Source organism: Molothrus ater, chromosome 3 (genome assembly GCF_012460135.2).
Source record: "Molothrus ater isolate BHLD 08-10-18 breed brown headed cowbird chromosome 3, BPBGC_Mater_1.1, whole genome shotgun sequence".
Taxonomy (NCBI): domain Eukaryota; kingdom Metazoa; phylum Chordata; class Aves; order Passeriformes; family Icteridae; genus Molothrus; species Molothrus ater.
In genome coordinates, this window is record NC_050480.2 from 72971186 (window position 1) to 72995411 (window position 24226).

Sequence of the window (24226 nt, forward strand, 5' to 3'; positions counted from 1 at the left end):
AGAGCACAGGAGCAGGGTCTATCAACTGTCCCAGACAAGGCAAAGCAATGTAACAGGTCCAGCATCCCTCCAGAGAATCCAGTCAGGAGCAAAAGGGGACAGGGGCAGAGACAGGAGTGGAGACAAGGCTACAACGTGGGTCCAGAGTCTATCCAGGAGGGATTACCAAAGACATGGTAGAAGGGAGGCTGCAAGGTGGGAGCCATCCAAGTGTCAAGCTGTGTACAGTGTAGATCTGATGTTGGTCTGGGACACAGGGCCAGGGCTGGAGTCACTCCACAGTGTAGCTTGGGACTAAAGAAGGACAGAGCTGGAGACCCGGGAGCCCTGCGCAGGAGGTGTGGGCTGGGGCCAGGCAGGGCTGGTGAGGCTGTCAGTGCCCTGAAGGGTGGGACTGCAGGTCCCTGTGCTGGCCAGGCTACAAAGTGAAGAGTGCAGGAGCAGGACTCCAGGTGCTTGAGGAAATGTTTATCACAAGCACACGTGCTTGAAGTTAAGCAGGAATGCTTTGTTGGGTGGCACAGTGGTGGTGACAATCAGCTGCAGCTCCAGTGACTTCAGGTGGTCAATCAGATGCTTCACATTACAAAAATTCTGATTTCTTGTACTGAATGAAGGCCCACAACTAACAGTAAAGTTTGCAGGTGTCCTAGTCTGCTCCATCTGTGCTTTTGTTGACTCTGTCAACCTAAGCATGGCCTTGGCAAGCAGGAGCTGGTTTAAACCTGTGTTAACTTTCTTTTATTGATTTTTCTATGTCCTCATACATGTGTGGCAAACATACTCAAGAAAACAAAAAGCTGAAGCAAGCTTGTAAGAGTTAGCTAACTGAAGAAAAAGCAAGTCTTAAAGTGAAGTTAAATGCTTCTCTTTTTTCATCTTCTAGTAATTTCTGGGAATGTAAGAATTAAGGGAAAAATTTTCAGTTGGCATCATGTTAAATTTGAAGAGTATTGACAATAAAAATGGGCTTAACTTATAAAGGTTGGAAGTTTATAAAAACAGGAACTATAGTCCAAGTTGCTATAGAACTGGCAAGCTGTTACTTCAAAAAATTTATACTGTTTAGTAGTCTCTGTGATCATATGGTAAAAGCCAATCTTAACACCTGACTTTGCCAGCTGCTGTGGAATAGAAAAGTTATTTCTGGATCTTATTTGCATTCTGTGATCTGAAAGAAGAGACACAAAATTATTCCAATCTTTCCATGTCCATGTTTAACTATAATTAATACTAGCTAGGGACCAGGAGAAATTTTATCACCAGACTGCAGATTCTTAGTCTAACAAAGTTAATTGCTTGGATTTATGTTGAAAGAATGGGAGCTGGAATATTGTTTGGATAATTAAGTGAGGTTTTTCATTTAAACTCTTTTAAAGTCAGGACTTGTGCACATTAGATAGCAGTGGAACTGTATGAGGAGGATGGAGACCTGTCTTCTAACAAAGTAATATATGATAGAGCCTTTGAAATATTGTGTAAAACTATTTGTCCAGATCAAGCAGTACATGGATGTAGAGGAGTTTGAACTTCATATTGCAGTGACATGGGGGGTTGTGATAAACCAGAAAATCCAAACAAATAAGGTAAGGGATACTGATAAAAGATTTCCTCAGACCTGGAGGTTAATTATTAGCTGATCATGTCTAAGCTGAGCTACCTGTGTTCTTTCACTGTAATAACATCAACTCCCTTTCCTAACAGAAGCTGGAGGCAAAGATACTACTGAACTAGAGGAAGTTTATTGTAATTCCTGCACAAAAGGAAGTGGGTGTAATTCCATGTTCTTAAAAGATGGATCAGCGCTAGGCATCATGAAGCTTTTACAAACAGAATAAAAAAATTTAAAAGGCAGAAGAAAATGGATGTATTGGGCATTGACTAGCATGCCTGGAATGGCCAATGATTTTTCCTTATAGAGATTATCTACAGAACTTAGCTTTTTAAGTTTGCATTGTGTCCTGTTTATTGCTCTCTTTTAAGACTTAGCATTATTGAGTCTTTTTCTAAGCGTATAAACCTGTTATAATAAATAAAACCTTATATAGATCAAGAAGATAATTGCATGAGAGGGTAAAACTAGGTGCTTACAGAGGAACCCCTCTTAAAATAATCACCCCTCAGATTTTGTGTTTATTGAGAGATGTATCTGGTTCATTAGTCCATGTGTAATACACAATAGTCCTATTTTAAAATGTAGGATCTGCTCCAAAGCCCTTTTAAATCCATTGAAGAGCTTCCACAGGCTTCAGCAATTTTTGAATCAGTGAACATTTGTAGTGGTTCATAATTTTTTAAGATCGTAAGCCATCTCCTCCAACTGCAAATCAGGATTCTTTTGGTTGGCATGTTAGTCCAAAAACATTTACATGTTCCTTGAGCTTTTTGCCAGTGGTCTGGTGTAGCAGTTGCATTGATTGCATAAGGAAAAAGACAGGAAACATCTGAAGAAGACATACAAAGATGAAAAAACCCAACCTGTTGTCTGATAAGAAAGTTACAAACTGGAAATTTATCAACATATTAACCTATTTTCACTCAAACTGTGGAAGTTTGTATTGTAGGTGGCTTATAGACCTTATAGATGATTAAGTGGGGAAGAAATACAGTATTGAAAAATTGAATTAATGAAGTCTATGTTTACTACTTTGTGCTTATTCCAATGGTGTATTTAGAATTTAAAGCAGTGCAAGTTTATGTCACGCCAATGATACCGTAGATAATATGTTCTCCAAAAGTATCAACTAAACAGTGACATGCAGAGATTTAGAATAAAGGCTGAAGAATTAAGTATTTCCTCTTCACAGAGAAGTGCTAGGCTTTTCTTTCTTTCTTTTGCAAAACTCTCCTTGCTAGAGAATTTTTTTTTTTAACTAAGCAACCAAGAACTATTTTGACCCCTGAAGCAACTGTTTTGATGTTGCCTAGTCTTTTTGTTTGAGTCTCTGTGGACATCCATGTGGGTTAGTAGTGATTCACAGTGACAGGAGCATGATCTGAAGGTACGTGCTTAAAAAATTGTTACAAATACTTTGCCTGCCCACAGCGTGAGTGAGGTGCTTGCCTACATTTGTGAAAAACCTTTCAAACACTCTTTCTGAATAGGTGCAAAGTGTTCTCTCTAGCCAAGAACACCTCTTTTTTTGGCTGGTCTCACATCCTTTTTGGCTTGCACTCCCTGGAGGTGCAGAGTTGAAGCCAGGGAAGTTGCACATCTGCTTGGGGATTTTGGTGTCTGTGTCATTTAACCAGAAGAACCAGCTTTTCTTTGAAGTGCCCAGAATGCCTAATCAGGGATCAGCAGCTTCTCTCCTTGGTGGAAAAGGATCCCAGTGAGCATTTTAAAAAGTCAGTGTACCACTATATACTTACCTATGATGTTTAATTTACTCTGTAACTGAGTGCCTGTTACCATCATTTGTAATGTGTGGTATTCTAGTAAAGAAGTGATGACAAGAATTTCCAAAATGTTTGGGGTGGGTATAAGGTGTGTGCTGCACACAGTGAGCAAAGATAGCATCCTTTCCCCAGCCTTCTGAAGAATATTTAAAAGTTACCATCAACCCCTTACTACCCCTTTATTTCTTAGTTCCCCTTTGCAATGCTTCCCACTGGGGAGCATTGCCTTTTACAGCCAGATTCTGATCCTGCTGTTGCAGGAGACATTTGACTTACATTAAGTCCTACTAAATGTAGACTATGTCAGGCTGATACTCAGAGGGAAAAACTGTTTGCAGTAAATACAGTTGGAAGAATCTGTCCCAGCAGTAGTATTGCTTAAATAGGGGTTTCAGGTCTGTTTGTTTTTATTTTGGTATTTATACAGACTTGACTTCTGAGATGTTCATGTTCCTGACACATCTAAATATATATCCTCAAAATGCTTTTAAGTCTTTAAAAGTAACATAGATAATATAAATAAGTTAATCACTCTGATTTGTTGATAAATCCTGTGCATCCTTTTTAAAAGCACAGTTTTACTTTGCATTGAGTTTGACCCATCGTTATCTGTGAGAAAGTGGAAATAAAAGTGGTCTCTGTTGATCTCATGTGCAGAGCAGCCAGTAGTGTTGATAATAAACTGCAGCAGAGTTAGAGAAGCCCTTTTCCCTTTGTTGATTTACCAAGTCTCAGCATCGATAAAGGCATGAAAACTGTGTGAGAATATTTGAATATTCTCACTGGGGAGAGCCCTCAGACACCTGGAATCACATGCAAAATAGCCACTACATCAGGCCCTATCTAAGGGATTGCATCCTAATTTTTCTGATAGTAAAATGTTTCTTCACCTCCTTTCCAGACAGGGAAAGGGAAGCTGGTTTTGTTTTTATTTATGCTGGCTTAACAACACTGGCCACCATTATGTTAAATAAATTCAGCACAAGCACTTGAACTACCCATTACACCTTCACTGCAAGTCCTACAGGTGGGTATTTAAAAAGAGCATCAGGACCCCAGATTGTCAACTGCCTTTTCTCCAAACAGTTCAACTGAAAACATTGGGTTTCACACTGCTCTTGGAAAGCTGAGAAAACCCAGTTCTGATAAAACAAGCTGAGAAGCAAGTTCCCCAGGACCTTACCATCAAACTGGCTGATCTCAACCATGGCAGCATCACGAGGGAAAGAGATGGTATCTCAGAGAACCATATCCCAAAGCATTGAGGGCTTCCTAAGGCAATGCCAGCTCATTGAATTCCCAGAAGCCAAAATACAACTGAAGCAAATTTTAAAAAAGTATGTCCCAAACCAGTCTGTTCCCCTATTCTTTTGGCAGGATAAGGTGGAGACACTTTCATAATTCCAGAGAAGCTAAGTAATTTTCTATAAACCTTGGTTGAAACTGAAATTAATTCTGGGATAATGCCTTTTAAACTAGTTTTCATCCAAGAACAAATAAAACTGGTTACTGTTGAGAGATGTCATCCAGAGAGAAGCTGCTGGAGCAGCCAGTGAATGCATGTGGGAGTAATACTGATAAAATGTGAATGTATCAGAGACAAGGATTTCAGCAAGGACACTGGGGCAGTCCTGCTGTTGCATATATGCCACTCCTTTATATCCACAGAGATCAGTCCTTCACTTTTGGCCATCAGCTGGAGTGGTGCCTGCCCATGTAATAAGATCCTAAATTTGTTATAACATGTACCAAATTCTAGAGAAATAAAAAAATTCAATTAATATCTTTTAACTTTTTTTGGTTTTTTTCAGTGCTGGTCTTTGACAGTTACAGAAGAGGCAGAAAAGAAATCTCTCTGTAATTTGTACTTCTGTGAACTGTCATACATACTATAACAAGTGCCAATGGAGTCAACTGCAGGAAATCTTTATTATTTTCTTAGAAACTCTTTAAAATGTAAACATCCTGTTGATACAAATCTCAGATTCTTCTGATGTTTACTTAGCAGCTGCCATCATTGTGCAGTGTCAGAGTACAAATACCATATTACGGGGTATGAGGCTGACAGAACACTTTTTGGACTTGTGTTTTATTTTACAGAAGCTAAGGCTGAAAATACTTCTGAGCCATTTAATGATAAATCATCATCTAAGAATACTGCTGTTATTTTAAAGCTATTTGGAGTTTAGAAATTGCATAACTATTTCAAATGCAGCATTGAAATGGCTGGCAAAGACAGCCCACATCCCCTTCACTGTGCCTTCAGGATCAGCAGATCCTGAAGGAGGACATGTTTTAGTCACTCATAGCAAGCAGGATATTGCATCAGGAATCATTAAGTCTTTGTCATGTCCAGTGGTAGGTGCCATTTCCCTTCTGAGTCAGGAATACCTGGAAGTCTCACCATTCAATATTGAAAAAGAATAAAAGATAATCCTCTCACCCTCATGGCAGAAAAGTTTAAAAAAATGCAAATATTGGAAAGTTTAAGCCCACAGCAAAACCAGAAAGAACTTCCTATTTATTGTTTTGCAAATCTGTTTATTTTTAATCTAGTCTAATTATTTTGGGGGCCTGACTCATCATTTCTGAATGCTTAGATTGGCAGCAGCTTTCCATTGCTGGTGCAGTGGTTGTGCTGACTCAGGCTGTCGTTACAGCCATCCACCATCCACAGGAAAATATGCATTTTACAGATCCATGCAGGCCATATAGTGCATGCCAGTGTTCCCTACATTAATGGAGATCCCATGTGCCTCTGGTTACACATGGTTTGTTAATTATTCCTGCCTGCCTGCTGCAATAGCAAAGCTCCTGGTGTTAAAATTAAATGGGAAGATGGATTCTGGAAACTTTCATTTAAATATATCTAAAATAGTGCTGCTTGAATGTATTAGGAAAGAGGGGGACATTTTAAAATCTGTGTATTTCTTGTCTGTGTGTGACACAGGCAAAGAACAGATACATTTTGTTATTCAAAAGATGGTCAATCTCATAAATGGCAGTCAAGTAGCTGTCAGGTTTCCTAGGCCCTGTACCAACATCTGGATCACTGAAAATTTACACCTTTGTTGCAGTCTTGCTCTTTCTCATAATCCAGTAATAAGGAAGAATTTGAAATTAAAAACCACTTCTGTTAAAGTTTTGGATGTGCAGGCATGAGCACATGGGGAGAGTGCACACACCAACACCTGCGCATGAAATAAGCAGGCAAAATAACTGCACCATCAAGTTCCCCAAATCTTGTTTAAAAACTGTTCTTAGTTGATTATAACAGACCCAAACCTTACTTAGTTGCAGGTATGACACACGTCTGTCCTACCTTGATTGGTTCTGTTTCAATCCAAAGGATTCTACAATGTCTGCAAAAGCTCGGGGAAAATGCACTGTTTTCTCATGGTAGCAATTCCTAGCTTGGAGAGGGAAGCTTCTCATTCCAGTGTAGAGGAGACATAAGCTGAGCTAGTAAAGAGGTAACTAGTGAGGGAGCAGTAAACAGAGAGGAGGAGGAGGCAGGAAGAACCAAAGGCTCTGTTTGTTTGGCCAAAGGCAAGCTTCTGGTGCTATAAGAGGTGATGGATTGGAACTACCCAAGCAAGGTCATTTTTCCTGAATGTGTGATGGAAATTGGGATGCCTGGTACACATGTAAACCCCACAGTACAGTCACCTGTACATAAGATGTTTTTATGCTGAACTGAACCCAGCCCTGTTGACAGGAACAACTGCTACTCTGAGAGATGCTTGAGGAACAGTGCTGGGAGTAGAGGCTCTAGAAAAAACAACTAGGGTTGAAGTTGGGACTCAAAATGAGATGGAGGACCCAGGAGACTAAAATCTGGACTTTGCAGGGCAAGAATGGGGGACTAGAACTAGAAGCAGAAGTATTACCAATTGGAAATAATGAGATATGGAGAATAAAAATAAAATAAAGAACCAAAGGTGGTGTAGGGCAGTCTTGAGACCAGAAAGGGTTTCAGAAAGTCACCTGTAAAGAGTGAGCAAATGACTGGACAACAAGACCAGTAGTTGGTAAAAGTTCTGCCCTTTTCTGCTTGGAATGGAACCTAAATTTCCAAAATCTTATTGTTCTTGTTCTCAGCAGATGCCATTTACTATGTTTGCCTTGAGAACAGAAGCAGAACAAGATAAGAGAATTTGTAGAGATGGATAGTAAGTAGTGAGGACCTGGTGTTCCAGGTCCTGAGGTACCAACAGTTGACTAAATGTCCATTGGTGACTGGAGGTTTTTAAGTGTGATCCTGGAGAGCATCTTTGCTTTAGTTTCAGTTGGAAGGATTCCATGTGGTCCAGAATATGGTAACCAAAGTATGGTAAATATGGACAAACTGGACGTTTGCTTCAAAAACACACCATAGATTTTCAAACTAAATCATTAATTTCTGTGCTGGATGCCTCCAACGTGACAGCAGGAGGAAGGTGTCCCATGCTTCTCTGGCCAGAAGCTGACAGTGCTGCTTCTTTCAATTACACCATGACCTTAAGGAACAGAGGCCTAAAGCAGCAAATCTAGAGGTGTTGACACTGTTGGCAGTACTTGTAGGTGCCACATGTGAAATAGCTGAGGTTTGGTTTACCTCCTCAAAGCCCAGCAGACTGTACACACAGGTTCTGCTAAAACCAGCTGCATTACCAAGCATTTCACAGCTGGGGAGCACTGACCTCAATTCAGACACCTTTTGTGTAAGTATGCAGCACTGATCTTTCATTAAAACATCCATTTTCCTTTTTCTTCTTTCATTAACCAAAAGAGGTGTGTAATGGAGGAGACAGCAGGATGTCCAGCCTCATCTGTGGCAGAAGGGGTAAAATGCCTATTGAAATAAAAGGGACTAAGTTGATGGTAAAGGCACCTAAACTTTGAAGAGAATAGGCTCTTGGTGAAGTCATCAATATTTTTCATAGATAGTCACAGTTTGTTCTCATTTTTCTGAATATCTCATTTAAGACCTTGAAATGTGTATTACAGACAGATAAACTGTGTTTCAGAACACCTGCAAAAGCAGTCCAGGAATGCTGTTCTTTGAGTACAGTCGATACTGTGTAATGCTGCACACTCTGGAAAATCAGCTTGAGGTGTTTCACTCTACACTACATGCTTTCATATTAATAAATGTAGTTTGACATTAATTTCTGTGCTCCCCACCTGCAAAATGAAGATAAAAATTGCCACTAAGGTGTTGCAAAACTAAATTAATAAATGTGAGCATGTGAATCCTGTAGTAGTGCATGCCAGAGGAATGCAGAGCATAAAGAAAATAAATCCTGTCTGTAAACCATGAAATATGTAGTAAATAAATCCCCAGACCGCACACAGAATTTAAAATGAAAAATACTATCAAATAGCAGCTCATCAGCTGAATATCATCCTGTCAGTGGATTGAGTGAATCAAGGATCCTTTGGATCATGCAATGAAAGATTAAACTGTAATGCAAATATACCAGGGGCAAGCTAAGAATGCACATAAATCTTCTATTTAGGCATTTTCAAATCTGTGAGTTCTCAAGTTTACAACCCTACCTGGAGAACAGCCCATTTCACAGTCCATGCAGACTAAGCCAAGTATTTCATCCACCTTTGTAAGTGTAAATGGCTTTTCATCTTTTTCTAAATGATTGTGTGATGAGTCTCTAATTTGCCTTTCAAAAAATATAACCATTTCAAGGACTACTCCATTAAATTGGAGCTTCTCCATTGCTTTTTTTCCTCCTCAGTTTCATAATCTTTAGTTCTGTATCTGTTGGTAATGGAGCCCAGGGTTAAAAATAATTTGGTCAGATGTTTTGCTTCCAAAAGGCCTGAATGCATCTGGACATTTTACATTAGCTTTTGTGAAGAACTTTTGCTAGTGTGATATCTTGTAATTGAAGGCAAGATCAAAAGAAATTTTCTGCTAGAGCAAGCAACACACACCTTGTTTTCAGCAAGTAGTGAGTGACAAAGGAAACCAATAATGTTTGTTAATATGAAATGGTTTATGTTCTATGTTTTGCACAGAAATAGAAGTATAACTGGCCTTGGTGTCTGTGCTACTGAGATACTATATTTTGGATACAGCCAATAGTCAATAATGTACAAGATTTGGGCAAACTTTACCAAGAGAAAAGTGAGTTAGACAAAACCTTGTAATAGTTTGTGAAATGCAGTCTGGGCTCTTAGCCCACCTCTACCCCAGTGGGTCCATTTATTTATATTCCACATGGCTACAAAATGATGGAATTGAAGATATTTGTGATGAAAGGAAAACTTCTTGTCCCCTAATTTATGTTAGCATTGCTCAATTATTCACTGAAGTACAGAAATGAAATATGAAACAAATGTGAATAATGGAATTAGGCCAAGCTGTGTGTGATGTGTTGAGCAATCAGCATCCTTCTGGTACCTGCATTCAAACATTTTAGTATGAAGAGTGCTCCCCATTAATCTTGTCCTTGTACAGTCTGAAATCCATAGGCTTTTACTCTCTCCCAGAAAACTACTTTCCCCTCATATACTTTATAGAAATTGAAAAGCATAGCTATAGCAGGCAAAGTTGAGCTGAAAATGAGGAGAAACGATGACATGGGGAAATGTGAGATTCACTGCTTCTAACAGAGAGAAAAGTCACTCCCTGAAGATGGCATTTTCCTGGAATTTACAACTTTCATGTTTAGGTGGGCTCTAGGACAGGTAGCACCTGCTTCATGTATGTCATTGGCCAAGGTTATTTGGGCAAGATCAAAACAAAATGGACTTTGGCAGAATTTTAGTTCCATGTTACAACCCAGAAGAAAGTTGTTTGTTGGTCTCTGGGAGGTGCCTGCACTCCACACAGGCTTCACAAGGGTAAGACAGAGAGTTGGGACAGTTCAGCCTGGAGAAGCGAAGGCTCCAGGAGACTTTGGAGCACCTTCCAGTACCTAAAGGGACCTGTAAGAAAATCAAGAATGTAAGAAAATTTTTCGCAAGGCCTGTTGCAATAGGACAAAGGGCATTGGTTTTAAACTGAAAGCAGATCAATTCAGACCGGCTGTGGGTAGGAAGTGTTTTCACAATGAGGGTGGTGAGACACTGGCACAGGGTGCCCAGAGAGGTGGTGGAGATGCCCCAGACCTGAAAACATTTAAGATCAGGTTGGATGGGGATTTGAGCAACCTAATATAGGTGAAGATGTGCCTTGTCATTGCTTTTTTAAAATAGCTGGAAAGCTAACATAGAAAACTGCTAACAGCTATGAAAAACACAACAGCTGGGCTGCTTGGGGGTGGACTTCATGGACAAGTCAATGTTTTGAGCCATAATAAGAAATTTACTAAGTCAGCCAGGCTTTCATCAGCAGATTTCTGTTTTCAGAGTTAAACCTGTATTGTGTTCCACAGTTTTGCAGAGCATTTAATTGTCGTCATCATACATGCAGACCTGGAAACAGCCAAGAAGTACCAGTCTGCTATTCCTCACAGTGTATCTCAGGATTTGATGCGTTACTTCTTTCCCAACTCTTGCATTGGTTGCTCCATCAGTAACATTCCACACTGATTATTTGATATGCTTTTCTTCCTAGCTGATTTTTTACTATGGAACTGGAGACAGCTGGTGTCCACAGCACTACTACGACGAGATCAAAATGGATTTTCCAGACGGGGACATCCGGCTCTGTGAGAAGGGGCTCCGCCACGCCTTCGTGCTCGATGCCAGCAAGGAGATGGCTGCCATGATCACAGACTGGCTACAGGATGATCTGACCAAATTATAAACACTAATTCAGTGATGAACAAGAAAAAGAAGTAATTATTTTGTGAACGTGTAAATTTTTTTTTGTGAGAGAGTCTGTCTTATTTTTTTTCTGTTTACTATAGATTATGGCTTGTTTTCTATTGAGATGTTTCAGAGAAAGTTAAAGAGAGACTTGCTGGTCCAAAGTATAGTTTTATTGACTCAGTGCTTATGTAGTTTCATCCTGAGTCTTCTGGACTCTGGAAGACATGGCAAAGGGTGGAATATTTATTGACTGCTGGCATTCTAGACAATGCTGACACAACTGTACCTGAGCTGCTACCACCCCACTCTCTGCTGCAGAAGTGTCAGCATGTGGGTGGGTCCTGGCAATGGGTCCTGGGCAGCCCTGACCTTGTCTCCTCTGGGTCAGAGGGGGTTGGTGGTCCGGCTGAGTTTGGGATGAGTTCAGGGAAGATGTGGAGATCAGGTGTGCAGTTTTTCCAAGTCTCACCATGGGTTTGGGGCACTGCCAGGACTCCTCAGGGTATTAGAAATGCTGTAAGGTATCTGTAGCTGCTCAGTAAGGGAATATATAAGGATCTCTTACCTGGAACATGGCCAAGTGTTTCATTTTTCAGTTGACTGTAGAGAAGGGAAAGTACACTGGTCAAAAATGCCAGTATTTAAAAGTTAAAATGGATCGCAGAATCCATGTATAACAACTTCTAGGTGGCCTAGCTCTCCTAATGAAGTCCATGAGAACAGTGCTTGCTCAGCAACTTTAAAGAATTGAAGCACTTTTGATGCATGTCTAAATTTCAGTTCTTTGCTCTAAGGACTGAAGTATGAAATTTTCTGCCAAGCCACAAATTAGGTATGTTCACCATCAGAAAACATCTGTTACTGTGCCATGGCTGCATCCATGACATGGCATGAATGTTACTGTGGAGAACCAGACCCTTGCATGGTGCTGACAAGTTCCCTGTTCCTCACATTTGGTGAACCCTTTCCTTTACAGATGGAAAAAAAAAAAAAAGAAAAAAGCCTCCTACCAGTTGTGATAACAAAAGAAGTTGCAGGGAATAGCTAGAAATGAAAATATTGCAAGTAAGGGGAACAGAGCCAAGTGTAATCAGGAAAAGCTTTCTAGCCATGAACCTGTGAAAAAGTCTCCCTGTAGAGTTCATAAAGACATTTATAAATAAGCAAAACACTACAGAGTAGTCAGGGGAGGTCCTGTCCTTGCAAAAAGATGAATTTAGATGATGCACTGAGTATCTAACTTACATGATTTATTACCAGTTTTGATACGTGTGAGAATGGTATTGGAGAATGTTCTCTGTGATGCAAAAAGACCAGTTAGTTGCTTTGTTTTCTTACACAATTATACACACCCCTTCCACTGCTCTCTAAACTCCCCTTGAACCTTTCACTAATATTTAGAGCAACTTGTAATAGAGTTCAGTTCCTGGATATCTGGGACTAGTTTTCAAACCTGCAGACTGACACTGGATTTAAGTGACCTTCTCTGAATCAGAAACTGGTTTAGCTTTTGAGACTAGCCAGTGGTTTTTCCAATTACACTGCCACGTAATGAAATGGCCATGATGAGTGGGGCAGGAATGCTGGGAGCACAGTTTCAGCAGCGTGGGGAGGAACCAGACACTTTCAAAGTGAGGAGACTTTGCCCATGCAACTGATTCTGCCTATTGGAGAGTCATGGGACTTTCCATCTTTACAGGTCCATATTCAGTCATAATCAAAACAATCTTTGTGCTCACTGTCGAAATCCACAGTTGTGTGTGTGCGTGTGATAGTCCCCAGATGTTGGGATCATCCCAGCTGGATGGCCTTGTGGCAGATGCTCCCTGCATCTGCTGGCTGAGGTTTTCCCTGGGGCAGAGCCAGGGAGGACGTGCCCATAGGTGGAGATACTTTAATGTACACATATATGTACATGTGCACCTGTCTGTATGTCAGCAGCATAAAAACCACAGCTCACTTGGTTGTTTTGGTTTGCACATTGGTGTGGTTGGACAAAACATTTGTTCTTTGAAGTATGTGGAGTCAGGGAATGGACGAAGACTCAGTTTGTGGGAGTTCAGCTGTTGTAGTGGATCTCCTGAGACCAGACAGATTCTTGCATTAACCAAAGATGACAAGCAGCTACTACAGCCTGGAAACTGAGGCACCTACGAGAAGCAGTTGTTTACAGTGCATTATGCGTATACTTTGTATGAGGAATTAATTTAGCAATACTTGTACTTGACTTGTGTATGCCTTTTATACAAAAGTTAATCCATTATACTAAATCCTAATTGCATTAAGACCTAAACTGAGATTAGGTCTGGTCAGTGATGACCAGATCTACTGCAGAAGAATGCCTTACAATTTTCTTAAAAGAATTTTCTCTAGTATTAAAAATAAAAACCATATTGATTCAATTGCTACCTTCTGCCTAGAAGCTGTTACTGTAAGGCAAAGATCTGAAAATTTGCTACTCTGTTCATTGCTAAAACACACGGGCCTACTTTCCACAGCTGTATTTCCTGAGAGGAGCAGATCCCACACAGTGAGAATCCAGCTCCTCAGAAGCCCGTGGTGTTCATTGTCACCCCAGGCAAAGAGTGTCAAAAGTGCTTGTGGTCCAAATGTGCCAATTTACCATGAAAACACAGTGTGGTTTTTGCCTATTTTAGACTATTTAAGAATTCTTGGAAAACCTATCACAAATATATTGACTGTAAGCTGTAGCACCTACTCACTGTTATCCACATCTGTGCTTGATTCTCACCACACAAGTAACCCTGCTAGTGCAGTGACTTTGACTCATGTGCAAGTGTTTTGCTAGATCGATACCTTTTAATAAAAGTACACAGCTCCAATAACAAAAATAAAGAAATTTATGGTAAAATGTAACTTGAGTCTTTGTTTTGGTAACTTGTTTAGTTCTAGTTCAGCTCTTTTATTACTTCATGCATACAAAATCTACAAAAATACTTTCCAGACCCCAAATTTCACATGCAATGCAGACATCTGCCAAGTGCACAGAAAATCCGTGGGTGGTAGGCACCTGACTCTCTTAAGCATTTTTATCCAGAGCCTCTCCAAAATAATCAATCAGTTTCCCCTTGCTGCTTCCAGCTCCATGTTTGCTGCTCTGAATGAGCTATAGAGTGTGTGGATCAGTGAGGCTTGTCCCTTCAGGAAGCTGGATGAGTGCTTGCCCAGTGTTTATGGTGAAGAATTTGGAGTTGGACTCCAAGCTAAACACCAGATTCTTGACTCACAGAGACAGATTGCATACATGAGCCACAGCAGATAATCTCTTCTCTGCAGCTGAGGTCATTTATGTATTTATTTTACAGAAAATGGGTTTATATGTGCATCCACCCCCCATCCCTTTCTTTGGTCTAGCTAATTGCCAGCAAAGACTTTAAACAAGACGTTCAATGTTATCATTTTAAAGTCACTCAAACTATTAGTGGGTTTGGATAGACTCACTAGACCCAAGAGATTTGTTTTACTCTGTGTCACAGGTCATGCTCAGACTCCCAGCTACAATAAAAACTACAATAAGTTTCTGAGGCTCTTCACTTGCAGGCAAATGTTCTCTTTCCTGGCACATTTACAAAATAAGGACCCAGAGAGCGTTTGTGAGTGACCAGGAACTATTAAAACAGCATATATTTCTGGAACAGCTGATGGGGCTGAGCACAAGCAGCAGACCCAGCAGTCACAGCACAAGCAGCTGCCAGGAGCGATCGCTGCTCTCAGTAGCAGCAGGCAGAAGTTACGGAACAGGCTGACACTCAGATGGGACAGGCAGGAAGGGATTTCATTAAAAACTCTTTCAGAGTGCTTGAGCTGATAGTCAACAGCCTGGGTTTTGCCTATTGCAGGAATGTGCTTGCAGGAGAACAGTTGTGTTGCAGAAAGTAGTTTGCAGCAGCTAATAAAATACAGGTGTTTTTTAAAACATCTGACTGACTGTACCTGACTGCAGGGTTTGCCAGTCAGACACTCAAAGATCTTTTCCATCCTGTTTGAAGCAATTCACACTGAAGGAGGATATGAGGGGGGCCTCCTGCTCTCCTCCTTTGTGAACATCTTCAACAAAGCCCCCAGACTCGGAAATACTGTGCTTCATACATTGAGAAGGAATCCATGGGATGAGATAACTTACAATTAGGAAAAACAGGCTTTCCTAATGGCAAGACTCATCTACTCCTCTTCCCTAACCAGCACCCTTAAAATCTGGAAAGTATTCCACTGTCCTGATCTAACTTGTAGGACACAGGAATGCCATTTTCAGAACATAAATGTTTTGATGTCCTAACATGCTCTCATCATGCAGGGGGTATGGCAACTCATTGGCGATTATAGGAAAGAACTTGTATTTTCACCCACAAAGTAAACCCATGGGATTTTAAGTATCCAGAATGGTTGAGCCCCAATTCAGATCCTGTCCTGTTTTACCAGTGCTAGGCATTTTCTTCTGTTGTATTCATGTTTGACCTTGGACATCTCCTCTGTCCTTGCTGTGCCTTTGATTTCTCTTCAGTTACAAACTGCCTAGTTTATGTTGTCAATCGCTTGAGTAGTCTGCAGTGCTGTGGAGTGAAAACCATTGAACACAAACCCCACCACTCCCACTGGTTTCAGTGAAGATGTGGTGCAATGCCTGTGAACAACCATTTGCTCTCACCCTTCACTGCTCTGTTGAAAACAGCTTGTTAGGATAGCACATTCCTGTAAAACTGCTCACAGCGTGGGCCAGGGGCAAAATGTCATCCTGCCTCCCTGCCCAGGGAACCTCTACCAAAAGATCTCCTCTTTGGCCAGTGTCACCAAAAAATGGGCGTGTGGGGATGCAGAACACTGACCAAAAGGTGGGTCCTGCTTGGTCAGTCACTCAGTGTGCACTGGGAATAGAAATGACCATGCCTCGCTCCAATTCAGTTCTCCACATTTCTTCTGGTCTTGAAAGCTGAGTTTGCTTTGTTATGTCTAAAACACATACCTGATGTCTTCCATGCCTCCAAATGTGCTGTACCCCACACCTGCATGTTCACAGTACTGTGTGCTTAGGGATGTAGGAGAGATAATAATCCCTATTGCCTTCACTCTGTCTCCAAGGCACCTGGGTGATGTCCATTGCAGGAGCACCTGCTAAAGCACCTCACTCTCAGTCCAGCCTGTCCTTGAACACTTCCAGGGATGGGACATCCACAGCTTCTCTGGGCAACCTGTTCCAGTGCCTCACCACCCTGACAGGAAAGAATTTCCAACTAATATCCAATCTAGATCTCTCCTTTTTAGTTTAAAACCATTCCCCCTTGTCCTATCACTATCTGCCTGTGTAAAAAGTTGCTCTCTCACTTTTTTACAAGCCCCCCTTTAAGCACTGAAGTCCACAACGAGGTCTCCATGGAGCCTTCTCTTGTCCAGGTTGATGGAGTCAATGGAGGGAATCCTGGCTGGCTGTCTGGAGCTGGATAGCTTCTCATCATGGCAGGTGAACACTATTCAGAAACACAGGGAAGAAAAAGGATGTACATTTGATGATAAATCCATCACAAACACTCACTGTTCTGTGACTTTATTTATTGGAAAATACCTGTGGCTTCCCTGGAAGGCAGTTTAACATGAATGGGTATTTCATTTTTGGTTTAACACCTTAGGTAACCCAGGGAATAAAGGTGGTTTACAAAGGCTGCTCTTGACATCTGGTTTTAGGACACAAGCAGAAGTCATCAAAAGAAAATCTTGCAGAGGTCTATTTATCAATAAAATATTTAATAAACTTATCTGTACAAAATATTAAAAAGGTTATTGAAGAGTATACAAGAATATTTATTTAACAAATATATACTGCTATATAATATATTCAAGAAAATATAGATTGCTGTTTACAGTTCATTTACAATCCCATATGTACAATCTATTTAAACTTTAGATACATACAAACAATGCATTTACACCATCACGTACAGAGCTATCTTCTTCAGAGATATTTCACACACCCAGACCTGAAAAAGCTGCACAAATACATGGATAGTTCAGAGGCACACACAGGGATACGAGTATTGCTTCAAGAATCATAACTACTAGAAATACAGCTATTAAAAACTTTTTAATTTTTTGATATTTTCCTTTCTAATCAAAGAAAAAAACATATAAATAAAACCACGACTGACCAGCAGAGAGGCTCGTTTTGTCAGAGGAACTCCATAAAATGTTGACTTGACTCCAAAAACAGAGAACAGTGATGGGATACAAAGGGACTGAGCAAACTGGATCAGCATTGCTCTCTGCTTCATCTGAGACAGGGAGCACGAGGAGCAGAGCAGGTCTGTGCTGCACAGACAAGTGTCCATTTCCTTTCAGCAGCATCTCCACCAGCTTTTGTAGTGGAGCTGCAGAGCTGGACAGAGCTGGTGACTCCAGGTGGGCACAGCCCCTGACTGCTCCTCAAGCTGTGGGAGCTCCATTTGCACAGGCACTGCACAAATGTGACTTCAGCTGAAGCTGAAATGTGGGAGCTCTGGACCTTCAGCACCTCAGACATTTCTTTAAAAGGTTTATCACTCACAGCAGTGGGATGGATGTAGGCAGCATGATCACCCCCTCCCTGGGCAAGGACAGGATGAGCTGCTCCTACAAAATGCCCCATCCCAGCTGATCACTTCCTACACAGCAGCTTAACTCTGGCACCTTCAATGGCCAATGGCCTGTCCCCATGTGACCATCCCTTTTCCTGGCCTGTGGATGCTGCTCCACACTGCTGCTGCTGGCTGAGCTCCTGGGAGCTCCTTGGTGCTCAGCAGCTCCTGGCACACAGGAACTCCCTGGGATGACCAGCTTGGGAGCAAAACAGCCCTGAACTTTGCCTCCTCTTTATTCCCTACTGTTCTCCTCCCATCTCTTCACCAAGGCAGGATGGAGGAAATGAATGAAACACCACAGGGAACGCTACCATCTCCCCAAAAACTGGGACCAATGCCACAGCTCCCGGAGAGGCTTGGCCCAGCCTCTGGGTCTCATTCCTCTGATGATGGAGACCAGGGTGGCACCAGCACAGGCTGACATTGTGACAAAGAGAAAGGGAGAGACCCAAACACTCCCAACTTCCATCAGAAAGGCACTTGAGTGTGTGACCCATTGTTTGCAGGTCTCCTTCTCCCACCAGCTTCAACCCTGCCAGACCTGTCTCCTCTCTGTCCCCTGCCCAAAGGCACAGACTGCACCACAGGGACAGACTGCACCACAGGGACAGACTGCACCACCTCCTCCTGCTGCTGAGCCTCAGCCTTCCCTTCCTCACCCTCCTGCCCCACCAAACACCACAGCAATTCTCCACACTCCCCATCCTGAAAACCCAAAGCATGAGCACAAGTATCAAAGCAGAAAAATGAGCTCACAAAATGTATGACTGAACTATTAAGTGGTGATGACAGAAAAGTGGAGAGCAAAACCTGCTGAAAAAACATTGAAAATGTGTGGAGTTCTGGTTTTATCCGTGGAATGGATGGGAATGGATCAGGCTTTGGTTTAAGATTTTTCAATACCAGTTCCATGCAAATGCTCTGCTGCCCAAGCTTCCCACCCTAGTCCATCCATTGAGCAAGAGTCCAACATGCTGCATCCATCAGCCAGCCCATTCTCCTTCCCACCACCGCCTGTATCAGGCTCCTCTCCAACATGGAAAATTCAGGGGCTGTTTGAGGACTGCAGCCAGTAAAAGTGAAAAGCAGACACAGGGATTTTTGTGTCTTGAGGTGCAAAGATGCAAAACATCCTCTAAGATGCAGGGAAGGCTCCTTGGTCAGTGGGCTACACCAGCATGAATTCCAAATTTTCTGTAATTTTCTGAAGGCCCAGATCACTGGCTGGTAGGACATAAAGTGATTTTCAGAGATATCTTTGCAGTTCTATGTACCTCACAACATGTGCTGGGAACAAAGAGCTTAGAAGGACTGAATGCAGCTGGTTTTACCTTGGAAGACATGAACCAGCTTATGACAAAACTAAAGGTGTCACACGCACCAGCCTGGTGGAACATCTCTCTCTTTTACCAGCCATTAATTCAAAGATAGGAAAGACAAAAAGCTCTCCCCCTCCCACACAAATTCACAGGCTCCTGACCATCAGCAGCACCCCGCCCACAGAACAGGTACTCCCCAGCTCCTTTCCTCATTGTGCTTCCATGGAGGACACACTCCCACAGTGGGGACACTGCTACACTCTGCTCCTGCCACCCTGCATCTCCATTCTGACCCCACATAAAGGGACCCCTGATGCCAAGGGAGCTGCTCTGAGGCCAGTGGGACACACATCACCTGCTGATCATGAGCGGAGTCACACTGTTCTCAAAGACCTTGCTTTTTCCCACACAGGTTTTCCCATCCCCTCACCTACCCCTCAGAGCATGATGTGAAGAGAGAAAAACTCAACCCAAAACTCCAACTGCACCCAGGAGAGGGGGCACAGGAAGTGATTTGATGGAACTGCCCAGCCAGGTCCATGGGACAGCCCTTTGCTCTGATCATCTGCCACACACAGATGTGGGGCACCCAGCCCCATTTCAGGTGGCAGCCTCTGCGCAATACCCAGGCTCTCGCTGAGGGTTTTTGGCTTTTCCTCCCTGGCACATGGCCCTGCTGCCCAGGCACAGACAAAAGAGAAGGCACTTGGATTTCAGAACTCAGCATGGATTTCCATGCTCAGCATGAAACCATGGCATTTCCCAGCAGTTTTAGTACAACACAAGTATGAGCCGGGCTGGTATTTATGATGTATCTGCCCCCTTAAAGTGGGTCCTGTGGGTTTTGATGGAACTACTATTGATACAATCACGACAAAAAACTCCTGTTAAGGCTGGAGAGCAAAGCCATGGCAGCCCCTCAGCATCCAAGGTGCTCTGCTCCTTTTGCCCAGATGCAGCCCTTGGCACCAGCATTCCCAGGAGCTCCGGTGAGCACTCCCAGAGCACAGGTGACTCTCCCCAAATACCACTTTAGTGCCTGTGGGATAAGGGCTTAAACTGCAAAAGGAGCTGTTTGTTTTGCAAGGGGAGTGTGATGGATAAATCACTGCCCAGTGAGAGCTGTGCAGCCAAGGGCTGGGTTAAAACCCCCTGGGTGCAAACGCACTCAGGAGTCACTGGCACTCAAACTTGAGCAGAAGTTTCAAGGCTTGGGTTTGCTTTTAACCAGAACTGGATTTTGCCTTTGCAGCCTTTTCCTCATGGGTATGCCAACCATCAGCCAACAAGCAAAGAGGATGTGGCTCCATCTGCCAGTGCTGATCAGATGTGAGGGCACTGGGATCAATGCAGCTCTGCCAGGATGAAGCCACATCAAGCCCTTTTCCATATGAATCCTTCTCTCTGCCAGAGGATACTGATTTCCCTCCTATCATTGGATTTAAGTATGATGTAAAAAAAAAAAAAGGGGGGGGCAACACATGGTTAGAAAAGCCCCCTATTTTAAGATAATTAAAAATAAAATTTTCCTTTAAAAAAAAAATCTGTGATTCTTGGGAAGTATTTCTAGGCCAGAAGCACCCCTGGTGACCAGGGTTAAACAGGGCATAAAGTAATTTTGCTCCCAACTTTTCCTGAAGGCAATGGTTTGAGCACAAACTCAAAGAATCTCTGGATAAGGCACACACACCAGTCAGTCCCTGTCCCAACTGGGCAAGTTCCCCCAGATCCCAGCCCCAGTGCTTCTAAGTCAAATGAGATCACTCTGCAAGTTTCCCTAGTCCTGTGCAATTACATTCCCAAGTCAGAGAGGAGGGAGCCAGTTAAGCATGGATACATAGTCCTTTTCAAATGCTTAATATTTCTAGTTTCACTGTAATTATATCCTGCAGATAAAAATGGTGCTCAAGGTCAAACAAATCCTCCAGGAGAATGTGCACTGCATGGAAACTGTTTGGGTTTTTTTTAACTGGAAAGGTTGTATAAATACTGCAGATTGAGAACCTATAATTATCCATTAAAATCACTCTGAGACTGCTGAATTAATATTTGTCCATGTTCAATCTCTAGTCTCATAAAGTTTACATGTGCCCAAAAATCAGCTCAGGCAGGAGGCAACTGATCAGAAATACATTTTTCTGGGCCTTTCCTTTAGCATTAGAGCGTGATGTTCTTTGGAGAAGCAGCTCCAGGGATGGGGGCTGGGCTGGGCCACCATTATCCTGCAGCCAGGGCCCCACCAACCTCTCCAAAGGCAGGATTCACTGCTCCATGCCCTCTACAGACACATCCCTGTGTTGCCCCAACAGTGCAGGGCTGCAACAACTCAGCTGAGAGAACCTGGGAAAGGCTTTTACACCCACCACTCCCATTCAGAATCATGCAATCATTAAGGGTGGAAAAGGTTATATCCCTACCATCAACCCCACATCACCATCAAATTCACCATTAAACTGTCTCCTCAAGTGCCATGTCCACACAGTCTTTGAACACTTCCAGGGATGGTGACTACACTTCCCTGTGCAGAGCTTTACAACTCTTTCTTCCGGTGACTTTTTTCCCCAAATATTTAACCTAAACCTCTACACATTTGCAGCAGCTCTGATGGTTGCTGCCCAAGACTAATCCCACTGTTTGGTGCAACCTCCAAATCTGCCTGGGGATGGAGAGGCAGCCCTTGCAGTCATCATGCAGGGATTCATAAAGGGGACACTGGTGGCTTTTGCTCTGGAAATACTCTGGGAGCAAGGAGCAATGTGAGAGCCAAGGCCCACAGCTCACTGGGGGGGATCAGCACAGTTCCCCACCCGAGCCCCCAGCTCCACTCTCCTCCAGCCCTGCCTTGCTCATACCCATCCCCCTGGAGCAGCCCCAGGCAGGGAGCTGCCTCCCCTGACTCCTTAGAGAAGCAGAAGGAGGATCCAACTCCATCCTTTGCCCTGCCTTTGTCCTCCAGAGGTCGTTTGCCCAGGAATAGAACAGGAGACACTTGGCACACTTGGCACAGGCCCCAGCACCTCTGGGCTTCTCTTGGGGGGATGAGGTTTGCTCCCCCACCAAACACTCCTGGTCCAGGGGTGCCCACAGCCAGGACAGCCAGGTTGGGTTCCCAAATGGGTGAAACCATGGACAGCATCACTGCCAGCAGCAGCAGCCTCTGTGCTCCCCCCAAATCTTCCCCTCTTGTTTATCCTTGTGATCCAGGCCATGGAACTGCAGCAACTGAGCCACTGCTTTTGTCCCCAGCACCAGCAAAGCCATCACTGGGCTCAGGACAAAAGCCCCAGCAGTGGGCACTGCCCCAGAATTGGGGTTGGGGTGAAGAGTTGCAAGACCCAACCTGTCACGCTACTCTCCATCAGCCACCTCCAGACCCGAGGTGGGTGACATCTGTCTGTTCCCTGCAACTCTGGATGAAAAATACCCACAAGAACTGGGAGCCACTGGCATTACCACCCCTGGGACACAGGACCACAGGAGCAGGTCTCAGGACACCTTTTTGGCGGAGGCTCACAAGAGCCACCAGCCAGCAGGGGCTGCCAGGAGCTATACATATCTTCCTTGGATGTGAACTGCCCATGAACCCTCACCACAAATATTTGGAGGAAGGGGAGGGGGTAAAGGAAACAAAAACATTTTAAAAAATTGTCTCAGCAGTGAGAAAAACTATCAAACGACCAAAGGCAATTGAAAAATTAGGTACTTCCAAAGCTTGGTAACTTTATAACTGATGTGGAATCTGGCAGCTCGAGCACTGCTGTGCCAACCTCCTTCCCCAGCCAGCTGTGCTGAAGGCAAAGGGCAGAGGAAATCCACAAACCCTCGTTCTGACCCCTCCTCACCCACTCAGGGACCTCAGCCTCCCCAAATGCTGACAGGGAGAAAACCCATGGCATGGACTTGATCCTTCCTCTTCCCCCCACCTCCATCTCTCAGCATCCCCCTGGAGCCCTGGAGGCAGGTACATCATTAGCATATATTTACATGCATGCTGAGGTAGGGGACATGGGTTTTCCTCTTGGATGCATGGATGTAAAGCCAGAGGAGCTCTGCAGGTGTCAAGGGGGTACATGAGACTTGCAGACCCCACGCTTTCTCCCCTGAGCTGCCACCAGCCCCAGCCTGAGGATGCAGAGCAGGCTCTGTGGGCAGGGATGGAGGGAGGCTGAGGGGTTATCCCAGTGGATCTGTCACTGTTTTCCATGGACACATTCACTTCCTACTGATGCACTTGGGGGGAAGGGGCTGTTGAACCTCACCAAGGCTTTTCTGATCTTTGAAATCAATTGGATCTCAGTAGAGTTCTTTGAGGTGACCTCCTCCCTGCCCTGGCCAGGCTCAGCCCTCCCAGCAGAACACCCCTGCCATGGAGGAAACTGGATCTATGTAGGAAAAACCCCATGTTTCCAGCAGGGATTTACCTCCTCCAAAAGCAAACTACCAACACTAATAAGCACTGATGCTTACACACCAACACCCTGGCCACAAGAAAAAAACAAACCATCAAACACAAACTCTGTGCAAATACATCTCTGGTCTAAGCCAAGCCACCCAGCAAAGCCAAAGTTTGGTACCAAAACCCACAGAGGTGAAGCAGCAAAGCCTCCCAGCATCCAAAGCACACTCTGGCATGGATGAAGAGCTTCTCTGGTTTAAAGGTAATTTATTAACTCAGCTCCTGAGTTACTAAAACCCTTTCAGCACACGTCAAAGCAGCCCACTTCACATAGCAGTCCCTGAGGGGAGCGCTCAGCCCTCTGTCATGGGAAAGGTCTGTTCCTGGAGGATCCAGCTCCCTTAATGGAGCAGGGAGCAGCCAGCACTCCAGGGAGGGACACAGCTCCCTGGGAAATCGATGCCAAAGGAAGACAGGGTGGAGCTTAGTGCTTTTATAGAGATTATTTGGAAAGAGAAGAACCCGAGTGAAATGGCTCTTCCCTAGGGAACTTAGGACCTTTGTTTCTCTCCAGACATGCTCAGGATGGCAGTGTGACTTGCAGGCCTGATGCTGGGTTCCCAGTATGCCTTGGAAACACAGTTTTGTGCAGGAAAGGGAGGGGACTCGCCCACCAGTACCTCCTGCAAGACACAGACAACAAAGCCAGCGCTTCCGACCATGTGGAG

The 24226-nt window shown here is 43.5% G+C and overlaps 1 protein-coding gene across 3 annotated transcripts in view; it reads left to right on the forward strand.

Moving 5' to 3' along the window:
- Window positions 1–14034, forward strand: part of LDAH (lipid droplet associated hydrolase) — a 117635-nt gene extending 103601 nt beyond the window's left edge. For all 3 annotated transcript variants that reach the window (XM_036380565.1, XM_036380566.2, XM_036380568.2), the window contains exon 7: window positions 10961–14034. In XM_036380565.1, coding sequence (XP_036236458.1) covers window positions 10961–11152 — 192 coding nt within the window. In that variant the 3' untranslated portion in view covers window positions 11153–14034. The remainder of the gene's footprint in view (window positions 1–10960) is intronic.
- The last annotated feature ends 10192 nt before the right edge of the window (window positions 14035–24226 follow it).